Here is a 21,878-nt window from a genome sequence, read left to right on the forward strand (position 1 = left end):
AACATAGACTACCCAAAATATACTTTAAAAATAAACCCCATAATACACACTATCTCTAAACCCTAGACTCTAAACCCTAAACCATAAACTAGAAGTGATTTTATGACTCATCAAAACAATTTTGTTTTGGATGGTCATTTTAAATTTTTGTTATTCAAAATGAATTTTTTCAAGGTTTATGTGGAAGAAAATATATCAATGACTTCATAGGAGTTGACTTTTCAATTTTCTGATTTATTTTATATTTATTTTGAATATTTTGATATAAAAATAATAAAATATTCTTACCATACAACAAACCACGTCGGTGTTAAATAAATTGTAGACGTTGTAAATTGTAATAGACTACTAAGTCGTTAAAATGAGAAACCACGTCGGTGTTAAGAAATTAAAAACGTTGTAAATTATATAAACCGACTTACATATTAAAATGACGTCGTTTAAAGCGTAAACCATGTCGTATGTTTTACTGTACGACGTAAAATATGTATTCCACGACCCAACCACCGTCGTTAAAAATTAATACCCTAAACCCATAAAATTAAATTATACAATTTAAAAAATTAAGTTTATAAAAGGTTTTATGGTTTTAAAGCCTAACATATACCCTAGACTACCCAAAAATTATACTTTAAAAATAAACCCCAATAAATAACAACCCTAATCTCTAAACCCTAGACTCTAAACCCTAAACCATAAAACTAGAAGTGATTTTATGACTCATCAAAACAATTTTGTTTTGGATGGTCATTTTAAATTTTTGTTATTCAAAATGAATTTTTTCAAGGTTTATGTGGAAGAAAATATATCAATGACTTCATAGGAGTTGACTTTTCAATTTTCTGATTTATTTTAAATTTATTTTGAATATTTTGATATAAAAATAATAAAATATTCTTACCACAACAACAAACCACGTCGGTGTTAATAAATTGTAGACGTTGTAAATTGTAATAGACTACTAAGTTGTTAAAATGACGTCGTTAAAATGAGAAACCATGGCGGCTATTTAACTATACGACGTAAAATATATATATCAACGACTTAACCGCTGTCGTTACATAAACGTCGTCGATGATACCCTGAACCCTTAAGAAATTGAAGATGTTGTAAACCATAAACGACTCAATTGTTCAAAGAACGTCGTCTAACTATATTTTTACGTCGTAATTGTTTAAAACACGAAACAACAAAATACGACGGTTTGTGACTTTATTAGGTCGTTGGAAAAGTATTACACGTCGGTTAAGCAATTTGTATGTTTGTTTTTTTTTTAATTTAAGAAAACCTCAACAAATTTTTACATTACATATTATAGAGAAAATTTGTACATTATACATAAATATCAAGTGTTCAATAATTGCCCTGTTTAATAATTTGGAAAACAAACTCTGCCCATTCATTCCGGACTTCATCAATGGCTTCTTGGGGGTATGAAGCTTCCTGGTTTCCCTTGGCATACTGCATAAACAATGACTATTAGGGTTTATAAATAAAAAGAAATTCAATCACAGACGACGATATTTTTCATAACCGACGTAGTATATCCATTCAACGACGTTAATTTTACACGACCGTCGTTGATAATACAAAAAACGACGTGAAATGTATGAAGGTAATTTCTTCTTACCTTATTCTCAAACCCCAAGGAAGGATCCATGATGATGTCCCTCATGAAGCGCATCACATAATACCCGCATTCGACATTGCTGGGTTGCTTTGGTGTGCCTGAGAGAGTTTTCCAAATTACATTTTTACGTCCTGCTCGGGCTATGTGGGTATTATATATTTTTAAAGCACTGTTCACGATGTTTTTGGCCTCTTCATCGACCACACGATTTCCTGGCAGAGGATCCAGAAAATAGACGGTTTCTCTCTTTGCTCTTACAATCAGCAAAATCCAATGACGGCTGCACAAAATTAATATAAAAACGACGGTTATTTACAAAAACGACGTATTATAGTATTTCACACGACGAAGTAAAGTAGCTAACGACGACATTATATATTTATCACGATGATAAATAAATACCGACGTGGTTAGTAGTTTCAAACGACTAAATAAAATAAAACACCGACGTGGTTAGTTTATAAGCTGTCATTTATTGAAAATCTTAAAAACAAAATCCTAAGGAGACTAACCCTGGATTGTAAGGCATCATGAAAATCTGTTCACCGTCTGTCTTCTGAAGTCGAGCTGCTACAAGTCGTGATCTTGCAGTTATTGTGCCAGAGTTGGCACTAACTGTAGCAGGGTCGATAAAGCCAACCATACTGCACATATTGGCTTTTTTCAAAACATCGTGTAAGTACCTAAACAAATAAAATAATATAAACAAGTCAGCACACAAAACACGACGGTTATGTATAAAAAAAACGACGTATTATAATATTTCAAACGACGTACTGAAATAGATGAGGACGTTATAATATATTTATCACGACGGTTGTTAGTTAAGACGACGTGGTTAGTTAGTTAAGACGACGCAATATATAAACCAACGAGTTATTATTTTAGAAGTACAAACCTCATATATACAGCCAATACAGTAGCTCCAATTTCTTCCATGCCTGCAAATTGTGTAATATCTTCAGGCAGGAGGAAGGTATCGCGCTCACCACCAAACACCTCCTTATCAATTGTAAATTGGACTGTCTTATCCTCAGGCAGGAGTGTCGTTTCCACAAAACGACAAAGGGTTTTTAAAGAAGATGGCGCCTCCATTTTTGAATAAGCACCAACTTCAATAACCTGTTTAAAGAAATAAAAAAAATGACGTGGTAATTCAATAAAGACGACGGTTTAAGGAATAAAACGTCGTTTTAAAAGTATTTAAACGACGGTGAAAAAATTGTCGTGGTAATTTAATAAAGACGACGGTTTTATGAATAAAGAGTCGTCTGAAACCATTTAAACGACGGTGAAAAAACCGTCGTTTAAATATTTTATTACGTCTTAAAAAAATTCCGCCGTCTAAGTTGTAAACAAACGACGGATTAAATAAAAATATCGACGTCTGAAATTTTGAAAAACAAATAAAAAAGTTATGTTAACATACCTTGTCGTCATGCTTTTCTTCATCTTCTTTCTCCTTTTCTTCTTCCTTCTCTTCATCTCTTTTTTCTTCTTCCTTCTCTTCATATCTTTTTTCTTCTTCCTTCTCTTCATATCTTTTTTCTTCTTCCTTCTCTTCATCTCTCTTTTCTTCTTCCTTCTCTTCATCTGGCTGATGTTTCCCCATTTTGGCAGTATCATCCTCCAAATGTAGGGATCTCACATCACCTCCAGAGCAGCTAGCTTTGTCAGACATTGGATTTTTGGGGCTTTGGCTAATTCTTGGTTTAAGCATGCTTGGATCAAAATTGGGAATTAATTGGGAAAGCTGACTCAGGAAATGCTCCCTCTCAGCCTCTACCAATTGTTTTGTCCTAGCCTCCATCCTTAAGGCCTCTTCCCTTGCCTTAGCCTCCATCTTTTTAGTCTCTTCTTGAAGGAGAACTCTTAAACTCTCCTTCAAACGGTCGTCAAAGCTCACCCTCTGTGGTTTGGGCAAATTGAAATATTGCCTTGGGGAAACACCAGCACCAACTCCCCTCACCCTGCCTGGATGCTCGGGGCCCAAAGCCATGGTCAGCATATCATTGCTGCCATCTACTCTGACTTTGCCTTCCGAGACTTGTTTCTGCAATTCATCCTAAAAAAAGATAAACAAAAAAACACACGACGGTTATTTATGTACAAACGACGTATTATATAATTTCACACGACGCAATAACGTATAAACCGACGTTATTATAACTTATCACGACGGTAGTTATACCGACGTGGTTATTTATTTAAAACGACGAAATGAATAAACAACCGACGTCTTATGCTATAATTAAAGATAACAGAGTAGTGATTCCTATTTAGACCGTTAACGACGTTTTTAAAAAATTTTCGACGTGGTAATATCATTCACACGACGCGAAAATGAACCACCGACGTCTTATGCTGTAATTACAGAAAACATAGTAGTGATTCCTATTTAGACCTTTAACGACGTTTTTAAAAACTTTTCGACGTGGTAATATCATTCACACGACGAAAAATATAACATACGACGTAATAAGAATAATTCACAGTTTAATAAAAATTTAAAACAGAGTGAGTAGGCTTACAATTAATTTTGCCTTCTCTGCCACCTTTGGATCAGGGATGTTACCATGTTTGTCCTGTCTAGCTCTCTTCCATAAGGTAGATCGATCAATTTCTACCCCAGGCATGGTTTCCTCCAATTGATCCTCCAATCCAGCATATCCTTTTCGAGACAATCGATGATTGTACTCGAGTTTTTCCCTAATCTGTGAATGTTGAGAATGCACAGACTGAAAATCTTTGGATAGCCTTGAAGCTACAAAGGCATCCCATTGTGCTTTCTCTATGAATTTATATGTTTCAGGGGGTTGGCTTAATTTCTCCCTGTCATTGGTGTATGGAAGGATATAATGCCTCGTTAGTGTAGACTTGAAATCCTTCCATTTTTTGGCAGCAGAAGATAAAACAGAGGTCTTGCCCCCTTGGCCTACGACAAAAGCCATGTCAACTGCTTCCCAAATCTGCTCCTTTATATCCTTTGGGATTTGGGACCATTTCTTGTCCACAAGTGGGATCCTGGAGCGTGCCAAGACACCAATATACGACTGCATCTCAATATGTGCTTGGCCAACACCTTTCCCCCTTTTATTGTACTCAACAATTGGCCTCAGTTTCTGAAGCTTTCTCTTCACAACACGAGGCATTGTGCTCATACCTCGACCAGTCTTTGAATCATCAGAGATTGTTGTCTGGCTGGTTGGTTCTGTCTCAGCAGATGATGAAGCAAACTTCATCTTCTTCGAAGACTTCATCTCCTTCGAAGACTTGTCTTGGGGAGCTACCACTCCAAGCTTCTTGGAGCCAGAATCCTTAGTTTGTTGTTGAGAAACCATTTTAACAGACAAAACTGCAAGTGAAAATATTTCAGGAAAACATTAAGAACACAAACGACGGTATTAAAAAAATACGACGTATGATATGATTTTAGACGACGCAATGAAATAATCTCAGACGTAATAAATGTTTAAAACCATTATTTATATAACGTCGTGGTATATATGTTCACACGACGTCAATAGTAATACACCGTCGTGGTAAACTATTAATTATATAACGTCGTGGTATTTATGTTCATACGACGTCAATAGTAATACACCGTCGTGGTATTAACATTCACACGACGTAAAACAATAAGATATTTTGTCGTCTATATTAGATACCAACCCTAGTTTCTTTTTCTTTATATTTTATCAAATAAGGGAAAAACAAAAACCATTGTTCAGCGAAATCAAACCTGCAATTAAACAAGCATATAAAAAAAGACTATTATTTTAAAAACAACTTTGTCAATTTTCAGACGACGCTAGAACAACTGACGAACCGTCGTGGTCTACCGTCGTCTTATTTAGTTGATGTAGTTGTCTTCAAAGTTGGAAACTTTCTCTCTTTGTCTGTATATTTTATCAAACTTGGAAAGAAGTAAAATGATTTTGGCCAGAAAAAAGGTAAAAAGATTTTTCAAACAAAAAACGTATGAGCATGCAAAACAGTAACCAAAATAGTGAAAATGAAAGCTTACCTTTTGCGTGCAATGAAAGCAAGAGGAAGATGATCGATGTTTAAGTTCAGAGACGACGAAGAAGACGAGAGGAAGACGATGAGAAACTCTGACAATGCTCTGACAAGGAAAAAAGACGAAAAGGTTTCTCTGGGAGATTGAAATTTTTAATCGGGTTTGGAAACAGTGCATGTGTAAGTCGAAAAGTTGCTTACATATAAAACCATTTCAAAAAAATAATACGGCGGTTACATTTAACTACGTCGTTTTTAACTAAAACGACGCAATATTTTTCATTCGACGTGGAATCATTTCATTTAACGTCGTTAGGTTTAATATAACCGACGTGGATTTTAATTTTTAAATTATGAATAGAATTTTTTTTCCCGTGACCTTTCAGTTTATTTTTCAATTACAGTGCGTTATAAATAGAGTTTTTTTTCCGGAGGAAATTTAAAACGAAGGAAATTAATATTCTGCAATATGTAAAGTTTCTTTTTTGGATGACAGATTTAAATAAAATAAGAATATAAAAACAACAAATGTGTAAGTCAAGTAGACGAAAAGTTGCTTACATATAAAACCATTTCAAAAAAATAATATGGCGGTTACATATAACTACGACGTATAAATTACAAAATACGACGGTACATTTAACTTCGGACGTGGTAAATAAATACGACAGTAGTTTGTAGGTACCGTCGTAGTAAACTCAAAAATTAAAGTACATAAGTAATAACTCGCGTCATGGTATATTATTTAACACGTCGTTTTTATTAATTTACCGACGTGGATTTCTGTAATATACGTCGATCATACCGACGTTGATTTTACAATTTAAACGGCGGTTTTTTTGTAAGGACCGCCGTTGGTTTTAAAAATTTATTCTATAAATTTGTCGCTTTCATTCATTTTCGGTTTACATTTAAGGTTCCAAGTTCTTCCTCTCTCAGTCTCTCATGTCTCAAAGATAATAATTTGGATGTTTTCTCAAAGAGAAATTGAGCTTACTCGCATCAAATATATGTCCACAAGAAGAAGCTTGTCAACTAGCCTTCTCACTTCCTTGATCAAGCCTGATAGGACACTTAGTGCTTCTGAATACTCCTTGCTTTCCATCAAAAGAGATGCAAGCCTGGCCTCCACTCGCTGTCGAAGGAAAGTTCGCTTCTCAGGGAAATCTGAAGATCAGATGTGCCTGATCCTCTGCTTGATTTTCTTGCCTAAGAAGATCCGTCGGATTTATTGTGATAGCCTCTTCCTTTATCCGTAGAGCTTCAGAAGAAGAAGATGGGTTTCAAGAATGCGATAAAGAATAGAAATGGCTTCAGATGGCCTCTAAAGCATGAGCAATTGAATCAGTAGTTTCTGGGAGATATGATGAAGACATTGTCAATGCTTTGAACTACACAAGTCCTGCAGAAAGATATGTTAAAGAAACTGAAACAACGGCGGTTTTCTGTTCTACCGTCGTCTTTTCTCGTCGTCTATATTAAGTTACGATGGCGGTAGATTTATAATTACCGACGTAGATTATTTTGTTAAACGTCGTTAAGTGTACTACAACCGACGTGGATTTTAATTTTAAATTATAAATGGAGTTTTTTTTCCCGTATTCTTTCAGTTTTAGTTTTCAATTCCAAAGCGTGATAAATAGATTTTTCTTTCCCGAGGAAATTTAAAATGAGGGAAATTAATGTTCTAGAATTTGTAAACTAACACGACGCAATATTTGCAAATCTGTGTCATCTGTTAAGATTATGATGTGGAACAGAGTTCCATCTGGTAAGATTTCGTAACCCTTGGGATCTCAGACAAAACTGATTATGTCGGCGGTGTTCTATATAAACCGTCGTGGTTATTTCAATTCTTGTCATTAAGTAGATCTACCGACGTAGGATAAGAAAATCAAAGAAAAAAATTGTTAACAAAAATTCTTATTAAGACGACCGTTAAAATTAAAGGTACGACGTATAAAATGAATAAATACGACGATAAATTTTATTGTACGATTTAAAGATAACGTAGTAGAACTATACGAGAATGACGTCGATATATTTATATTTTCCGTCGTTGTAAATTAATTTAATACGGCGATATTTTGTATTTTAAAGCCGTGGATTTGTTTGTAATTATACGGCGTCTTATACGAAAACCTCGTCGTGTTATTTTATGAGTAAAAACGGCAGTTTTTATTGAAATCGTCGTCTTTACTTTCTACGTCGGTCGATTCATAACTTCTGCCGTTCTTTGTTGGCATTGATTTTACACTGAGGAAATCTGTTTCAAATAGACGTCGGTTGTTTAATTATGTACGTCGTTGTTTTTGAACAGCCATTTGAAACTCCATTTTTTAGTTGTCTAAGGTTGTATTACACGACGGTGTTTTTAGAACCGTCGTCTTTTTATAAACCACGACGGTTTTCACTTAGACCGTCGTTGTTTTCTGGTCGTCTTTTTCACTTTTTGTAGTAGTGCACCTCTGTATGAATACACTAAAGAAAGTACGTGATGTTCCAAAATGCTCACCTATCTAGCTAGCTATAATTTTTATTTTTATGTTTTTAAAGTAAATATAGTGTGGTATATATCATCCACACATTATAATATAAGTGGATATTTATTAATACTATAACTTAAAAGTGGGAAATATTAATTGTGTTGTCCACTCATATTTTAACACGTGAACTAACTATACCATGTGACTGTACTTCAGTGCTATACAATAATTTCTCCTAACCAGAACGTAAATATTTTTTCTATTGAATTAATATGAGCTATCGATATGTATATATGTGTTTGTATGTATAGGTACCAATGCTTCAAAGCATTGATGAAAGGGTATTGAAAATGATCTGCGACCATCTGAAGCCAGTGATCTACACGGAGAATAGCTATGTGATCCGAGCAGGAGAACCACTTGACTTGATGCTCTTCATCACACAAGGAATTATATGGACCTTTACAGGTACTAGTGCTGGCGATGGTTCTGTACAATTGAATGGCTCTTCTTCCTTGTCATCATCAACATCAATCACAAAGTGTCTTGAGAAAGGCGATTTTTATGGGGAAGAACTTCTAAGCCGAATTTCGACATACATCTCTTTTTCGGACCTTCCTATCTGCACCGAAAATGTGAAATGTCATACAAAAGTAGAAGCCTTTGCTCTGTTGGCCAAGGACTTGAGGAGGGTAGTGTCTGAATTCTGGTGGTATTTCCCCGATTTGAAGAATTCCGAGTTAAAGGAGAAATCGGCACTTTCTTCCCTGCGAGCAGTCCGTCAACGAAATCGATCAAAGAAGGAGGCTACACTGCCTCCTAAGTCTGATGCTGATCGAGAACAAATGCCCGCAAATTAAACTATATGCTTCATGTTAATTTATTGATGCGCAATATACATATATGAAATAAATTAAATCTTAACAATTTGCCTCTTGCCTTTTTTTAACGCTAGAACTATGCACACATGCTATTGAAAGTCACTGCAAATAGATACTGCCACGTGGCACATGCTTCAATTAATGCATGCCCAGCCCATGCATGCATAGATGTCGAAGTTACAACTAAGGTCCAAAATATCGATGATTTCTGAAATATTGGTAGTTCAAAAATATGAAATTTTTGATGAAAATATCGGGATATTATCGATATCGATAAAATTTGAATAAAAACTACGGAAATTGTAAGAAAAACTTAGAATTTTTTTGAAACTTTGTAGGATGTTTATTTAATCAATTATCTATTACTTTATTAAAAATAATTGGAAGGAAATGCATTGCTTGATGGGTTTAATTGATTTAAGTTGATTATATAGCAAGCTGACAAACACTGCGAGTGTAGAAAATATGTAGTAATTAATAATAAAAAAATTAAACACACCATAATCATTTATTTATATTGATTTACCTTTATCAAAGAGCATACGCCAAAATTCTATGGTGAACATTGCATTGCCATAAAAAAAAATGAATATAGCATAAGTCTACATCTGTCTACAACGAAATATAACCTCAGATTTCATCAACCAACCCAAAAAATATTCATCACTTATCAGCTTTTTATTTATTTATAGGAAACAATTATATATAACATCATATCAACTTTAAACATCAAAACATTCTCAAATTCAAGATATAATGACCATATTCCTTATCTAAATCACATCCATGGCTACAGAGTTGAGACTAGAAACTTACCCAACTTCCACTTCAGCCTAATTGGTTATTTGAGTTCTTTATAGGTTCAGCCCAAGTCAAAGTCACATGATTTCTAAAGCATTCCCAACATACAAACAACACAAAGTGTTTTCCCAATAATTTATATTTATTCCAACTAAAAACCCAGAGGGGAATCCTACTTTGCTGCATCTTAAGGACCAAAAAGTGATTATACCAAAGAATTCCAAGACAAAAGCTATAGCTCAAAACACTAAATCATACAAATGTAGCTATTTATTGTTCAAAGAGTATTAATTTGAAATGACCAACTACAATAAAAGAAACATAAAGGCAGAGCTCAAATTGAATAACTATGAAACTTTTACAACAAAACACAGATCATTTGCAAGAGGAACACCCTCCCAATAATCGAGAGAGGAGATGTGGTCATCAGAGCCTTCTCGTTGTCACAGAAGGAGGAGAGGAGTGGCTGTGGAAGGAATAGACAAGTTAACCGATAACCTACAATCAACGGTGTGGATTATCTCACATGCCCCAACTACTCATCCAATGAACAGAATAGGTGGCGCAGCCATGAACTAGGCAGAGTGTGAAATTTCCCTTTCATTATGTTCTCTTCCCATTTTTCTCTTTTTCCTCTCCCTTATCTTAGGGACCACATTAAAATTATTGAGAAGAAAGTACTTGTAGCTTTCCAAAAACAAATTAGAAAATATTAAGGTGTCACATAAAAATACTAAATCAATTTATAAATCGAACTTTGTACACAAGGTCTTGGTCAGTCAAAATAATACTAACAATTAGTCTACCAAAAAAGCAGGACGCATTATTCTTCTCTGTATTCCATCAACTTTTCTAAAAGAACACAACTTTTCTAAAAGATTTTTGGCTCTGTTGTGAAGCAACGAAAAAGCATTTACTTGGTTTTTTATTTCTTTCCCTTTTTATATTCTTCACACGATATCAACAATCATTCATCTAAAAAAATATAATGCTCTTTAGAGCTAAATATTTTTCTTCCTAACCAAAAAGAAAAAGAAAAAAGAGCTTTTCTAAAAAGTAAAGTGAACCCAAGTATTTATTTTATGCAATGTGCCAGCTGCAGCAAGATTCCTAACAAATACAGGCTCTTCAGGCTATTCCCTTGTATTGGACTCTTGAAGGAGGTCGTTCATAATAGCAAGGTAGGTTCAGCTCAGTATTATCACTTGAAGCTTTCGGTTTTATATACCTCTTGTGCTCGCCTTCGCATGGTTTCTGTAACCTTACTTGCATTACTTACTATTTCTCAACTGTCCATATTTTATCACTCAATTTACTCCCTCAATTGATATCTATTTTTGAATTTTGAAGGATTATAGTACAACTGAAAATAAATTGCAAAATCGTAATATATTATGTATAAATATACCGAACTTGGCTACAACGTTTTATTTTGCCTTGTTAAGGAGAAGGACATTGTTTATTCTTGTGAAATTTTAATTTATTTTTGTAGACTAGGTTACATGCAGTTCACCCTTCATCCATTTTCTATTAGTTCTGTTTTGACAGACGTTTGGTTATGAAACCCTTTTACTTATCATCTTCAGTTTTCTATATATTTTCAGGACCAACGAAACAACATCGTCGTGCTCCAAATATTTCTTCTACTCTTATAGTTATGAAACCAGATGAGAGCTTTGTGAATCCCAACGAGAGTTTTGTGAATCCTGACGAGAGCTTTGTGAATCCTGACAGTTTTATCCAAAGGTTTAGTTTCTTTGCATTTGTTTTTTTATTTCATTTTACTTTATTTTTTTAATTTTATGTTATGAGTTTTTTTTTTTTCTTGATCCATCTTATTTTAAAGCAATTATTATAATTTTTATTGATCGATATTAAATTACTCTACTCTATGGGAAGGGTAATTCAAACTTAGAAGCAAGGGACCGAGAATAGTGCCCTGTAACACCCCTATTTTCCTTACATTAAACAAAAAAGTGAAGATAAAAAAAGGTAAACAAGTAATTAAGAATCATTACAAATTTTTATACTATTATATTCAAAATTTGAACATTTTGTAAATAATTTGGAAAGAGAAGTGCCACAATATCAAAATTTAATTGGTATATATAAAACTACATATTTTTTTATGTGAACATCTAGACGTTATTACCTTCAGACGCCATGTATTTTTTACTATCATTCCTTACTTTTCTTCTTGTTTACAATAACGTCTACACCGTAATAACGTGCCGACACTCCAATGAGAAAAGAACTTTATATATATATATATATATGTGTACAGTCCCCTTCCATTGAGGGATCCCTCAAATAAAATTATTTGAGGGACGCCCTTTAGGGTACCCTACAATTTTTTTTCCAATGATCCAAACCATCTATTTTTTAGGTCTTCATTCATAGATCATCCTAACAAAAAATTAGACAAATCGGAAACCATTTCGACATCCAATTGTGTCTTACAAAATCAATGAACACGGTACTTCAAGAAAATGCTAAAATTTCAATAACTTAATTGAGTGGTCAAATGATATCGGATTCAAGTGATTTTTTGTAGGGATGATCTTTGAATGAGTATCTACAAAATAGATGGTTTGGATTAGTGAAATACAATCCGTAGTGGGGCCTACAAGGGGTGTCTCTCAAATAAGCTTATTTGATGGATCCCTCAATGGAAGCTCTCTCTATATGTGTATACACTACTATTTAATGCTTATGTTATTCACTTAACAAAGTTCCGATTAGACTCAGCTAGTTGGTATTTGTATTATACCCTTTTATAAAAAGGCCTTTAAGAGAAGCCTCTTTGTTAATCACTTTTGATAGAGTTTCATACAAAAAGATAATATATGAGATAAAATAGTAATCAACAACTGCTGGGGAAAAATAAAATAAAATAAAATAAAATCCTTATCTTCCACTTATCTCTCGGCTTCACATGCATATAATAGTAGGCGTGAAATTTTTAATAATTATAATTGCTCCATACCATTGTTCTGAGAAATGTAACACTAGCCCAACTTCGCAAGGCCCAAATTATATCATGCGAGGAGTTTGTCCTCTAAAGTTATCCATGTTTAGTTTGTCTTTATTTTACATTCTAATGGCATTATATGCATTTATATCAGCACTGGGAAGAGGCCTCCCGCAAAAGGTGAAGGAAATTCAGCAAGTAAAAAATGGCCAACAGCAAAGGAAATTTTTGACCCACAGGGGCCTTTCCTTCCATTATGGAACAAGATATTTGTAATTGCATGTGTGATTGCAGTCTCATTGGATCCTTTGTTCTTTTACATCCCAAACATCAATGAGAAATACAAGTGCCTTGGTAAGGACAAGAAGTTGAGGACTGCAGCTCTTCTTCTCCGATCGCTCATGGACCTCACTTTCGTAACCCATATGGTACATCAGATTCGTGTCACGGCAAAAATCGTGGCCTCGGAGCAGGTATCAAGAAGAGGAAAGTCAGATTGGTTATGCAGAAGAAGAGAGTTGGTTAAGGCAATGCCCTGGTTTTCCATCCTAATTGACTTTCTTGCTGCTCTTCCAATCCCACAAGTAAGAGAGACGAAATTATTTGATATATATATATATATATGTATATGTAAATTAATTGATTGATTGTTGCTTAACACAAGAAGAAATGATCTTAGTCCAGTCCATTGTAATTATTTCTGTCATGCAGTTAGCAATAGGAGTTGTCTTTTTCAGAAGGAAAAGCTCTCAGTATTTTCGCAAAAGGAGGATTATGACCTTCCTTCTTCTCTTCCAATATCTGCCAAGGGTTTATCGAATATACCTAACGTATGAGGAACTTACAAGGATCAAAAGATGGGTTAGAGGTGCATTTAATTTTTTTCTATACATCCTCGCTAGTCATGTAAGTTTCGTCTCCCTCATCATAACTCAATTATTTTATGTTTTTTTGCCCTTGATGGAGTTGGATTATTTTTCTCCATTCAATTTTCCTATGTCATTCACTATTTTGCTTGTTTAATTAGGTACTTGGAGGTTTTTGGTACTTCTTTTCGATCCAACGAGAGACGTCATGTTGGCATCATGCTTGTAAAAGAAGTACTGAAACTTTTTGTGTCACTAATTATCACTTTCATTGCGATGATTATAGTCTGGGAGACGACATTACCACTTCAAGTAAAGTCAAATTCCTAAATAAATTTTGCCCATTAGATCCACCGAACTCCTCAATATTTGATTTTGGAATATTTGTTGATGCCCTTAAGTCGGGGTCAACACCTTTTATGCAAAAGTTCTTTCACTCTTATTGGTGGGGCCTGCGAAATCTCAGGTTGGCATTATACAAATCAATCACAATGAACAAATTTTCAGTTATTCCGCAGTGATTTTATTCAGTTTTGTTCAACATAAAGAAACACCAACTATGCTCATTATAAGATTTTTCTTTTTTATAAAAGACATTCTAACCTTTCTATACAGGCTATGAGAATTAGGGCTTTTCATTCCGCATGCATTTTGATTAAGATGAATAGTTGGAGCTTGAGATAGGATAAATATTTCCCACTCGTTGCATTGCCTCATTTTCTCTCCTATTTTGATAAGTTAAATGATGAGAGAGATAGAAACGAGATAATGAAACGGAAATAGAGAAATTTTACTTGTGAAATAAGGAGAAATAGTATAAAATAATAAGTGAATAGCTAGTGCGTGAAATAGGTTATTTTGTTTTTACTAGTTTACCCTCATATAACAAATAGTGCTCTCTTTTCTCATTATGTGCTGTGTATATAGCCATTGAATAGTGGCTGACACATTTTTTTTGACTCTTTAATTAATTGTTCTCGTTGCAGTAACTTTGGGACGAATTTAGAAACAAGTAGTTACGTGTGGGAAAACTGCTTTGCAATTCTAATTTCTGTTATTGGCTTGCTACTCTTTTTGTATCTCATCGGAAATGTACAGGTTGGGAAACAATCTTCCTTCCTAGATCTATTATTAATTGTTTTATTTATTTATTTTTGTTTAATAAATTATAATTTAAAGCCTAAGTCTCGAATTGTAATATAAGCTTGTTTGTGGTGGAACAGACGTATATACAGTTGGCAACTACAAAATCAGAGAACATATGCCAGAAGATGGCGATGAAAGACCTAGAGATTCAATTGTGGATGTCTAGAAATGGTCTTCCAGAGGATATGAAGACGGTGATTATGAAAAATGTCAAACAAAGACTGGAACAAGACAAAGATGCTGATGTAGAGAATATGTTCTCTATTCTCTCACAGAATAACAGGAAATCTATAAAGCGTTATCTCTGCATGGATACGTTGAAGAAAGTACGTAATATGTTCCAATACTCACCTCTCTATCTGGCTATATAATTTTATTTTACAAAGTATATCTCATCCATGTAATAGATTTATCGGTGAATATTTATCGATACTATTACCTTAAAAGTGAGAAATATTAGTATTGTCTGCTCATTATTCAACATATGAACGATTTATATCACATGTACAATTTCTCCTACCTTAGAATTAAATATTTCTTATTGAATTAATATGTACATATGTATAGGTACCAATGCTTCAAAGTACTGATGAAAGGGTGTTGAAAGTGATATGCAACTATCTGAAGCCAGTGATCTACTCGGAGAATAGCTACGTGATTCGAGCAGGAGAACCACTTGACTTGATGCTCTTCATCACACAAGGAATTATATGGACCTTTGCAGGTACTCACGTTGATGGTTCTGGAAAATTAAATAGTTCCTCTTCATCATCAACATCATCAATCACAAGGTGTCTTGAGAAAGGCGATTTTTATGGGGAAGAACTTCTTAGCCGAATTTCGACATACATCTCCTTTTCGGACCTTCCTATCTGCACCGAAAATGTGAAATGTCATACAAAAGTAGAAGCATTTGCTCTACTGGCCAAGGACTTGAAGACAGTAGTGACTGAATTTTGGTGGTATTTTCCCACTTTGAACAATTCAGAGTTAGAGGAGAAGTTGGCACTTTCTTCTGTTCGAGCAGTCCGTCGACGCAATCGAGAAAAGAAGGCTACAAGGTCTCCCAAGTTGGCTGCTGATCATCGAGAGCAAAGGCTCGCATATCAACGACTACATGCGTCCTGTTAATTTATCGCTACTAAGTATAAAATGTATAAATAAATAAAATCCAACATTTCCCTCTTGCCTTTGTTTAACACCATATCTACCCACACTTGCTATTGATGTTAGACTTGTGTGATTCCCTAAAACTGCTTACAATTGAAAGTTATTGTAATGGTGTGTTTACGAATTAGGAATTGGAATTCTTATCAGGAATTGAATTCCACTTATGGAGGATTCCTGCGTTTACTTCACATCAAGGAATTAAAAAGTAAGTGAGGCCATTGAGTGAGAGGTGGTATTCTAATTCCTGGAGAACTAACCCATTATGAATTAATCTTTTTTACCCATTATATCCTCACACAATTTTAAAATTTTAAAATTTGTCATCTACTTTAACCCAATAACGATGACATTTTAGTAATTAGTATCACTCCTACCCAAACTCCATATGGTTTAGTAAACAACTTCAATAGGAATCCGGAATCTAATTTTCCTCAATCCATATGGTTTAGTAAACAACTTCAATAGGAATCCGGAATTTAATTCTCCTCAATCCAACTCCTCTTCAATTTAGTTCATTCTTAATTCAATTCCCCCTAATCCAATTACGGATTAGCGAACATGCCATAAGTATACAAAGAGAAAAGGTAGGATGATGGTGGGAGATCATTTGTAGTAAATTGTTGTTTATTATATGTAAGATGTGTAAACCATTTTATTGTCTTAGTCCTGGAAATATGATGTTCTAATCCTAGGAGGACTTGAGTGATTTAATTGATTGTGGAATAGAACTCAAGCTTTTCGGATAACCACTTATATAGAACTTATTAAAGTAAAACACAAGTGTTAATAGAATTCCTAATACAATATGGATTGAAACAAACTTAGTCTAATGCAAATAGAATACTTGAAGGCTTCTTAATAGGCAAGGCATTCGAGTGATGCATGTATATATAGGGTTCCCTTCCCTTGCAGCTAAACACACTAAAAAACAGACTCTCACCCTATCTAGAGAAAAGAGAATTAAAGAGTTGCTTAGGAGAAGAAGATCCTCTATAGTTGTCATGGCTGAGCAAGGTTAGTATTTTAGAATAAAAGCCTAGTAAGGATTTACATGTGGTATCAGAGCTCTAGGTTTTTATTCTATAATCTAATCCATGTTGTAAACACAAAAGTTATTTTAAACATAATTGTTTATATCATAAGTTATATTAGCATGTAGTTTTCACCAATTTGCCTATCTTATTTGTTAAGTTATGATCAAGAGCATAAGGTTATTATTGTTATGCTGAAAAGGCTTTTGATCAATGATTTAAAAACTGTCATGCAGAATGAGTGAGCCACAACTGCTCAGGCCGAGTGAGAGGTTTTCATTCGACAGTTCTGTCAAAAATTGCATCCATATTCTTCGCCTTATATAGGGGTGGGCATCAATCAGGCCGATCTGACCAAACCGATCGAACCAAATCGTATTTTCTGGTTTGGTTTGGTTTTGACTTTAAAAAAGTCAACTATTTTAAAATCCGAACCAAACCGGAGTAGTTTGGTTCAGCTGCAGTTTTAAGCTTTGGAAAATTGTGCTAATCTGAATCGAATCATTTAAATATTAATTAATTATATATATATTAGTTTACGTGTCAATAGTTGAGTAGCTAATTAGATGTGTTAGTGTATACCCAACTTGAATTGGACTTGAAACAACTTACAACTCTCTCATATCTCATCTCATCTTCGTTGAATATGCAGCCCCATCTCAGCTCTTCTTCCTCACTCAACCCACTTGAACCCTAGAGAAGCCACCATTGATTTGAACCATTACAACCTCCACTGCTTCAATCGAACCCATTCTCACATCGCACAAACCTCGTCGGTGTCGTACCTCCATCGTCGGCGTAGCAGAAACCTCATCGGCGTCACATCTCTATTATCGGCATCGCACCTCTATCGTCAGCGTCACACCTCCATCGTCAGAGTCGCACCTCCATCGTCGGCGTCGCACCTCCATTGTCGACGTCTCCCCTCCAATGATTAAAACGTGCTCCTTTCAGATCTGATTCGAACTCTCAGGCAGAGTTCTTGTAAGGAAGCATCTGATTCGAACCTGTGTTGTGGTTAGAAGTAAGCATCTGTTTGATTAAGGAACCTGTGATGTGCTGTGCTATGGTTGCAAACAAGCATCTGTCTGTTTGATTAATTATTTGCAAGGAACCTGTGCTGTACTCCTCTCAGACTAGTCGGCTTTTGCTTCTCTGGAAACCCATCTATCTTCGTCATTACCAAAGTTCATATCTCAAACCAAGCCTGATGGATGAAGCTAACTCAGTGCCAATGATGGTGAGTTCTTCTAATTTATCTAATTTCTTTGCAGCTTATGCTTAACTAATTTCTATGTTTAGATAACCAGTTTTGCCAATCTGATTATACGTGATTATATTTGTTTGAAATGTTTTGTTCTTGATAAAGATTACCATTAAAACAAACTCATTCCTTAGCTTTGCCAATCTGATTATATGTGTTGTGCAAACCTTTTTCTTTTTCACTTTTCACATTGTGAATCACAATATGAACTGAAAAACAAGATGAGCAGATAGTTATTGATATGTATTTTGTTTGGGGTTTAATTTAGTATTAGTTGGCTTGATTAGATTGGTTATAAGATGCTTCATGCAAGATTCTGTTTTGGCTTTTAGTTCTGTACTTTGGCAGTATGAATGAAAATGGACATAAGGTATGAAAAAACCTAGGCTGATAACCATTTTTTTTTTTTTTTTTTTTTACTTTTTTGGATAATGGTGTGTGATAATTGTTGGGTTTTCTTTTCCTTATTTTTTTGTGTTTAGGATTTTTTTCATTTTTCATTTTTGTTCTTTTTTAATTTCCATGAGTTTGGACTTACTGCAGAATAAATTAACTCGTAAGTTTTATTACATTTGGGCTTCGCTAGCTCTTATTGTATGGTGTTTGTTTTTTCATGATCATAATGTTATGAAATTTATTAAGGTTTAGGATTTAGGGTAAAAGTGCAATTTTTCTGATTAATGTGCAATTTATTTAATGAGCAATTTGTCTGATTATATAGATGGAGGTAAACCAGGGGGTGGAAGAAGGTTTTGCTTCTAATCAGCCCATCACCTATGACTGAATCTGCACCAGCAATTGTGACCTCTGAAGCTCATACTAGTGCATCTGATCAACTTCCACCATTACCTTCCCAAAAAAAGAGAAAACCGACTAGGAAACCAAGTGAGGTATGGAATCACTTTGAATAATATCAAACTGGTAATCCTTCTAACCTATTAGGGTTAGATGCAAGTATTGCAAAACTGTTGACTATAAGTATGATTCAGCAACATGTGGGACATCAAGTTTGAGAACTCATATTATTAATATTTATGCAAAAAATACCCATATAGGGTGCCTGGTTCAAACCAAAAGCTCCTAACTTTTGCCAAGGACCAATCTGGAAGTATTACCACTCTTGGGGCAACGGGATTTAATAAGAAAGAATTTAGGAAAGCATGTCTTAGGATGGTTATTATTGATGAGTTGCCATTTAGTTTTGTAGATGGAGAAGGGTTTCGTCACTTTTGTAGTGTTGCATGCCCTAGGTTTATACCGCAATCTCGTAGAGCACTTGATAGAGATTTGCTTGCACTTTACTATGATGAAAAGCAACTTTTGAAAGCAAAGTTAGCTGCATATAGAGTCTGCCTTACTATTGACACATGGACTTCTGTCCAAAATATAAACTATATGGTTCTCACTGCACATTTCCTAGATGGTGATTGGATGTTGCATAAGCGTGTGTTGAATTTCTGTGTAATTCAAAATCACAAGGGTAGGACAATTGGCAGACTTATTGAGAAGTGTTTGATTGATTGGGGTATAGAGAGGGTACTCACAATTACCCTAGATAATGCATCTGCAAATGATAAAGTTGTATCTTATTTGCAAAGTAAGATGAAAGATTGGTCGAATGGAGGTTTGTTGTTAGATGGTGTCCATTTACATATGAGATGTTGTGCTCATATTGTAAATCTCATTGTAACCGATGGTTTGAAAGAGTTACATAATTCTGTTAAGAGTATTCGTGATGCTGTCATGTATGTAAGATCTTCCCCCTAAAGATTAGAAACTTTTAAATCTTGCATTGAAAAAGATAAGATTGATTGTAAAGGCTTGGTTGTCTTGGATGTGCCAACTAGGTGGAATTCCACCTACATGATGTTAGAAGCTGCTTTAAAATTTAAAAAGGCTTTTTCTAGGTTGGAAGATGAGGATGGACATTTTAAAAGCTACTTTGGTAGAGGGAATACACCACCAGTTGAGGAGGATTAGGCAAATGATGTTGTCTTTGTCAAGTTTTTAAAAAGTTTCTATGACTTTACTTTGAGGTGTAGTGCCACTTTGCGTGCCACAGCCCATACTACTTTTCATGACTTATTTGCAATTGATTGTGAATTGGCATAATTGAGTGTAGTAGGCAATCCTCTTCTATCTAACATGGCTCAAAATATGAAATTGAAATATGACAAGTATTGGGGATCACTTGATAGTGTGAACCAATTCTTGTCGATAGCTGTTATTCTTGATCCTAGGTATAAATTGGACAATTTATCAATGCATATTGCTGATTTGTATGTGCAAAATGATTCTTATGTTGCCGAGAAGACAACTAGTGTGAGAGATCTTTTTTTAAACTTTATGGGCTATATGAGACAAGTTTTGTTAGTAATCCAACTCAAAGTTTTAGTAGTCTACTACATCCTCAAGTATTAGCAACAACATAGTGACTGATAGTTCTAACTCCTCAAGCTTTGGAGGTGATAGGAAAAAGGCTATGAAGGAAAAGTGGAAAAAGAGACAAGAAGATAAAGAGGCAATGGTTTTATCTCATGAGATAAATAGATATTTGTCGGATGCTACAGTACAAGATTTTGAACACTTTTATATTTTAAATTGGTGGAGGGTGAATGCTTCTAAATATCCAGTTTTAGTGGCCATTGCAAGATATGTGGTTGCAATTCCAGTCTTTATAGTTGCTTCAGAATCTACTTTTAGCACGGGAGGGAGAACAATCAACTCATTTCATAGTTCCTTGAGTCCTGCTATGGTTGAGGATTTAATTTGTACACAAAATTGGTTGAAGTCCACTTCAATTTCTTTACAAGTTGAGCCCACCATTGAGGATATGAAATTTTATGAAACCATTGAGTCAGGTATATCTATTTTTCTTGATTGATTGCTTATAAAGTGTGAGTTTTATTGTGTTGAAGCTAAATATATGATTATGTATATTTCTTATATAGAAATGTGAAGATCAAATGCTAATGCGCTTGTGCACATTTTCACTGATTGATTCTCTATTGATGCACAACCTTACAGTTATGGTAATTTTATTATTCATTTCTTATTTTGATCATCTTGTATCCTAAAATTTGTGTTGATTGAAACTACTTTTATGTGCAGTATGGGGACATGCTGGAAACTGGGCAGCCTTTAATTAAATGAAAATTATGAACTTGTATTTTGGGCAGCCTTTCATTTCTTAGTTTTATCATCTTGTATTCATTTCTTTTGAACTTTAGAATATTTGTTTTGATGGAAATTGTGAACTTAAATGCATGCTGGAAACTGGACAGCTTTTGATTAAATGGAAATTATGAACTTGTATTTTGGGCAGCCTTTCATTTCGTAGTTCATCTTGTATTCATCTTTTATGAACTTTAGAATGTTTTGATGGAAATTATGAACTTAGATGTATGCTGAAAATTGGACAGCTTTTGATTAAATGGAATGTTGTTGTGTTAGCCTTTGATGGAATGGAATTATATAATGGCAAAATGTTAGTATTATAATTTATAATGTAAGAACAGGTTGAAAAATGCATGGTTTTGTAATAGGCACAAACTGGCTGAACCAATCCGAACCAAACCGATTACAAGTGGTTTGGATGGGTTCGGTTTTCAT

General features: G+C 34.5%; 2 protein-coding genes across 2 annotated transcripts in view; both read left to right on the top strand.

Moving 5' to 3' along the window:
• Positions 1-8,996, top strand: part of LOC18774541 (cyclic nucleotide-gated ion channel 1) — a 17,614-nt gene extending 8,618 nt beyond the window's left edge. The window contains exons 8-9 of the mRNA XM_020565688.1: positions 8,114-8,140; positions 8,448-8,996. Of these exons, the coding sequence (XP_020421277.1) occupies positions 8,114-8,140; positions 8,448-8,996 (576 nt within the window). The remainder of the gene's footprint in view (positions 1-8,113; positions 8,141-8,447) is intronic.
• On the top strand, positions 10,879-16,159 carry LOC18774627 (cyclic nucleotide-gated ion channel 1). The gene is made up of 8 exons (XM_020566291.1): positions 10,879-10,999; positions 11,423-11,564; positions 12,944-13,373; positions 13,501-13,695; positions 13,817-14,121; positions 14,642-14,753; positions 14,879-15,127; positions 15,369-16,159. Exons 2-8 carry the CDS (start codon positions 11,476-11,478, stop codon positions 15,930-15,932), a joined length of 1,944 nt encoding a protein of 647 aa, XP_020421880.1. The 5' UTR covers positions 10,879-10,999; positions 11,423-11,475; the 3' UTR covers positions 15,933-16,159.

The sequence above is a fragment of the Prunus persica genome, chromosome G6 (assembly GCF_000346465.2).
Source record: "Prunus persica cultivar Lovell chromosome G6, Prunus_persica_NCBIv2, whole genome shotgun sequence".
Classification (NCBI taxonomy): domain Eukaryota; kingdom Viridiplantae; phylum Streptophyta; class Magnoliopsida; order Rosales; family Rosaceae; genus Prunus; species Prunus persica.

Excerpts from the sequence above, each read along its gene's own strand:
- LOC18774627 (XM_020566291.1), top strand. The coding sequence starts at position 11,476 with ATGAAACCAGATGAGAGCTTTGTGAATCCCAACGAGAGTTTTGTGAAT. Across the intron at positions 13,374-13,500 it reads CTGCTCTTCCAATCCCACAA|TTAGCAATAGGAGTTGTCTT; the intron begins GTAAGAGAGACG and ends TCTGTCATGCAG. Across the intron at positions 13,696-13,816 it reads TATACATCCTCGCTAGTCAT|GTACTTGGAGGTTTTTGGTA; the intron begins GTAAGTTTCGTC and ends TTGTTTAATTAG.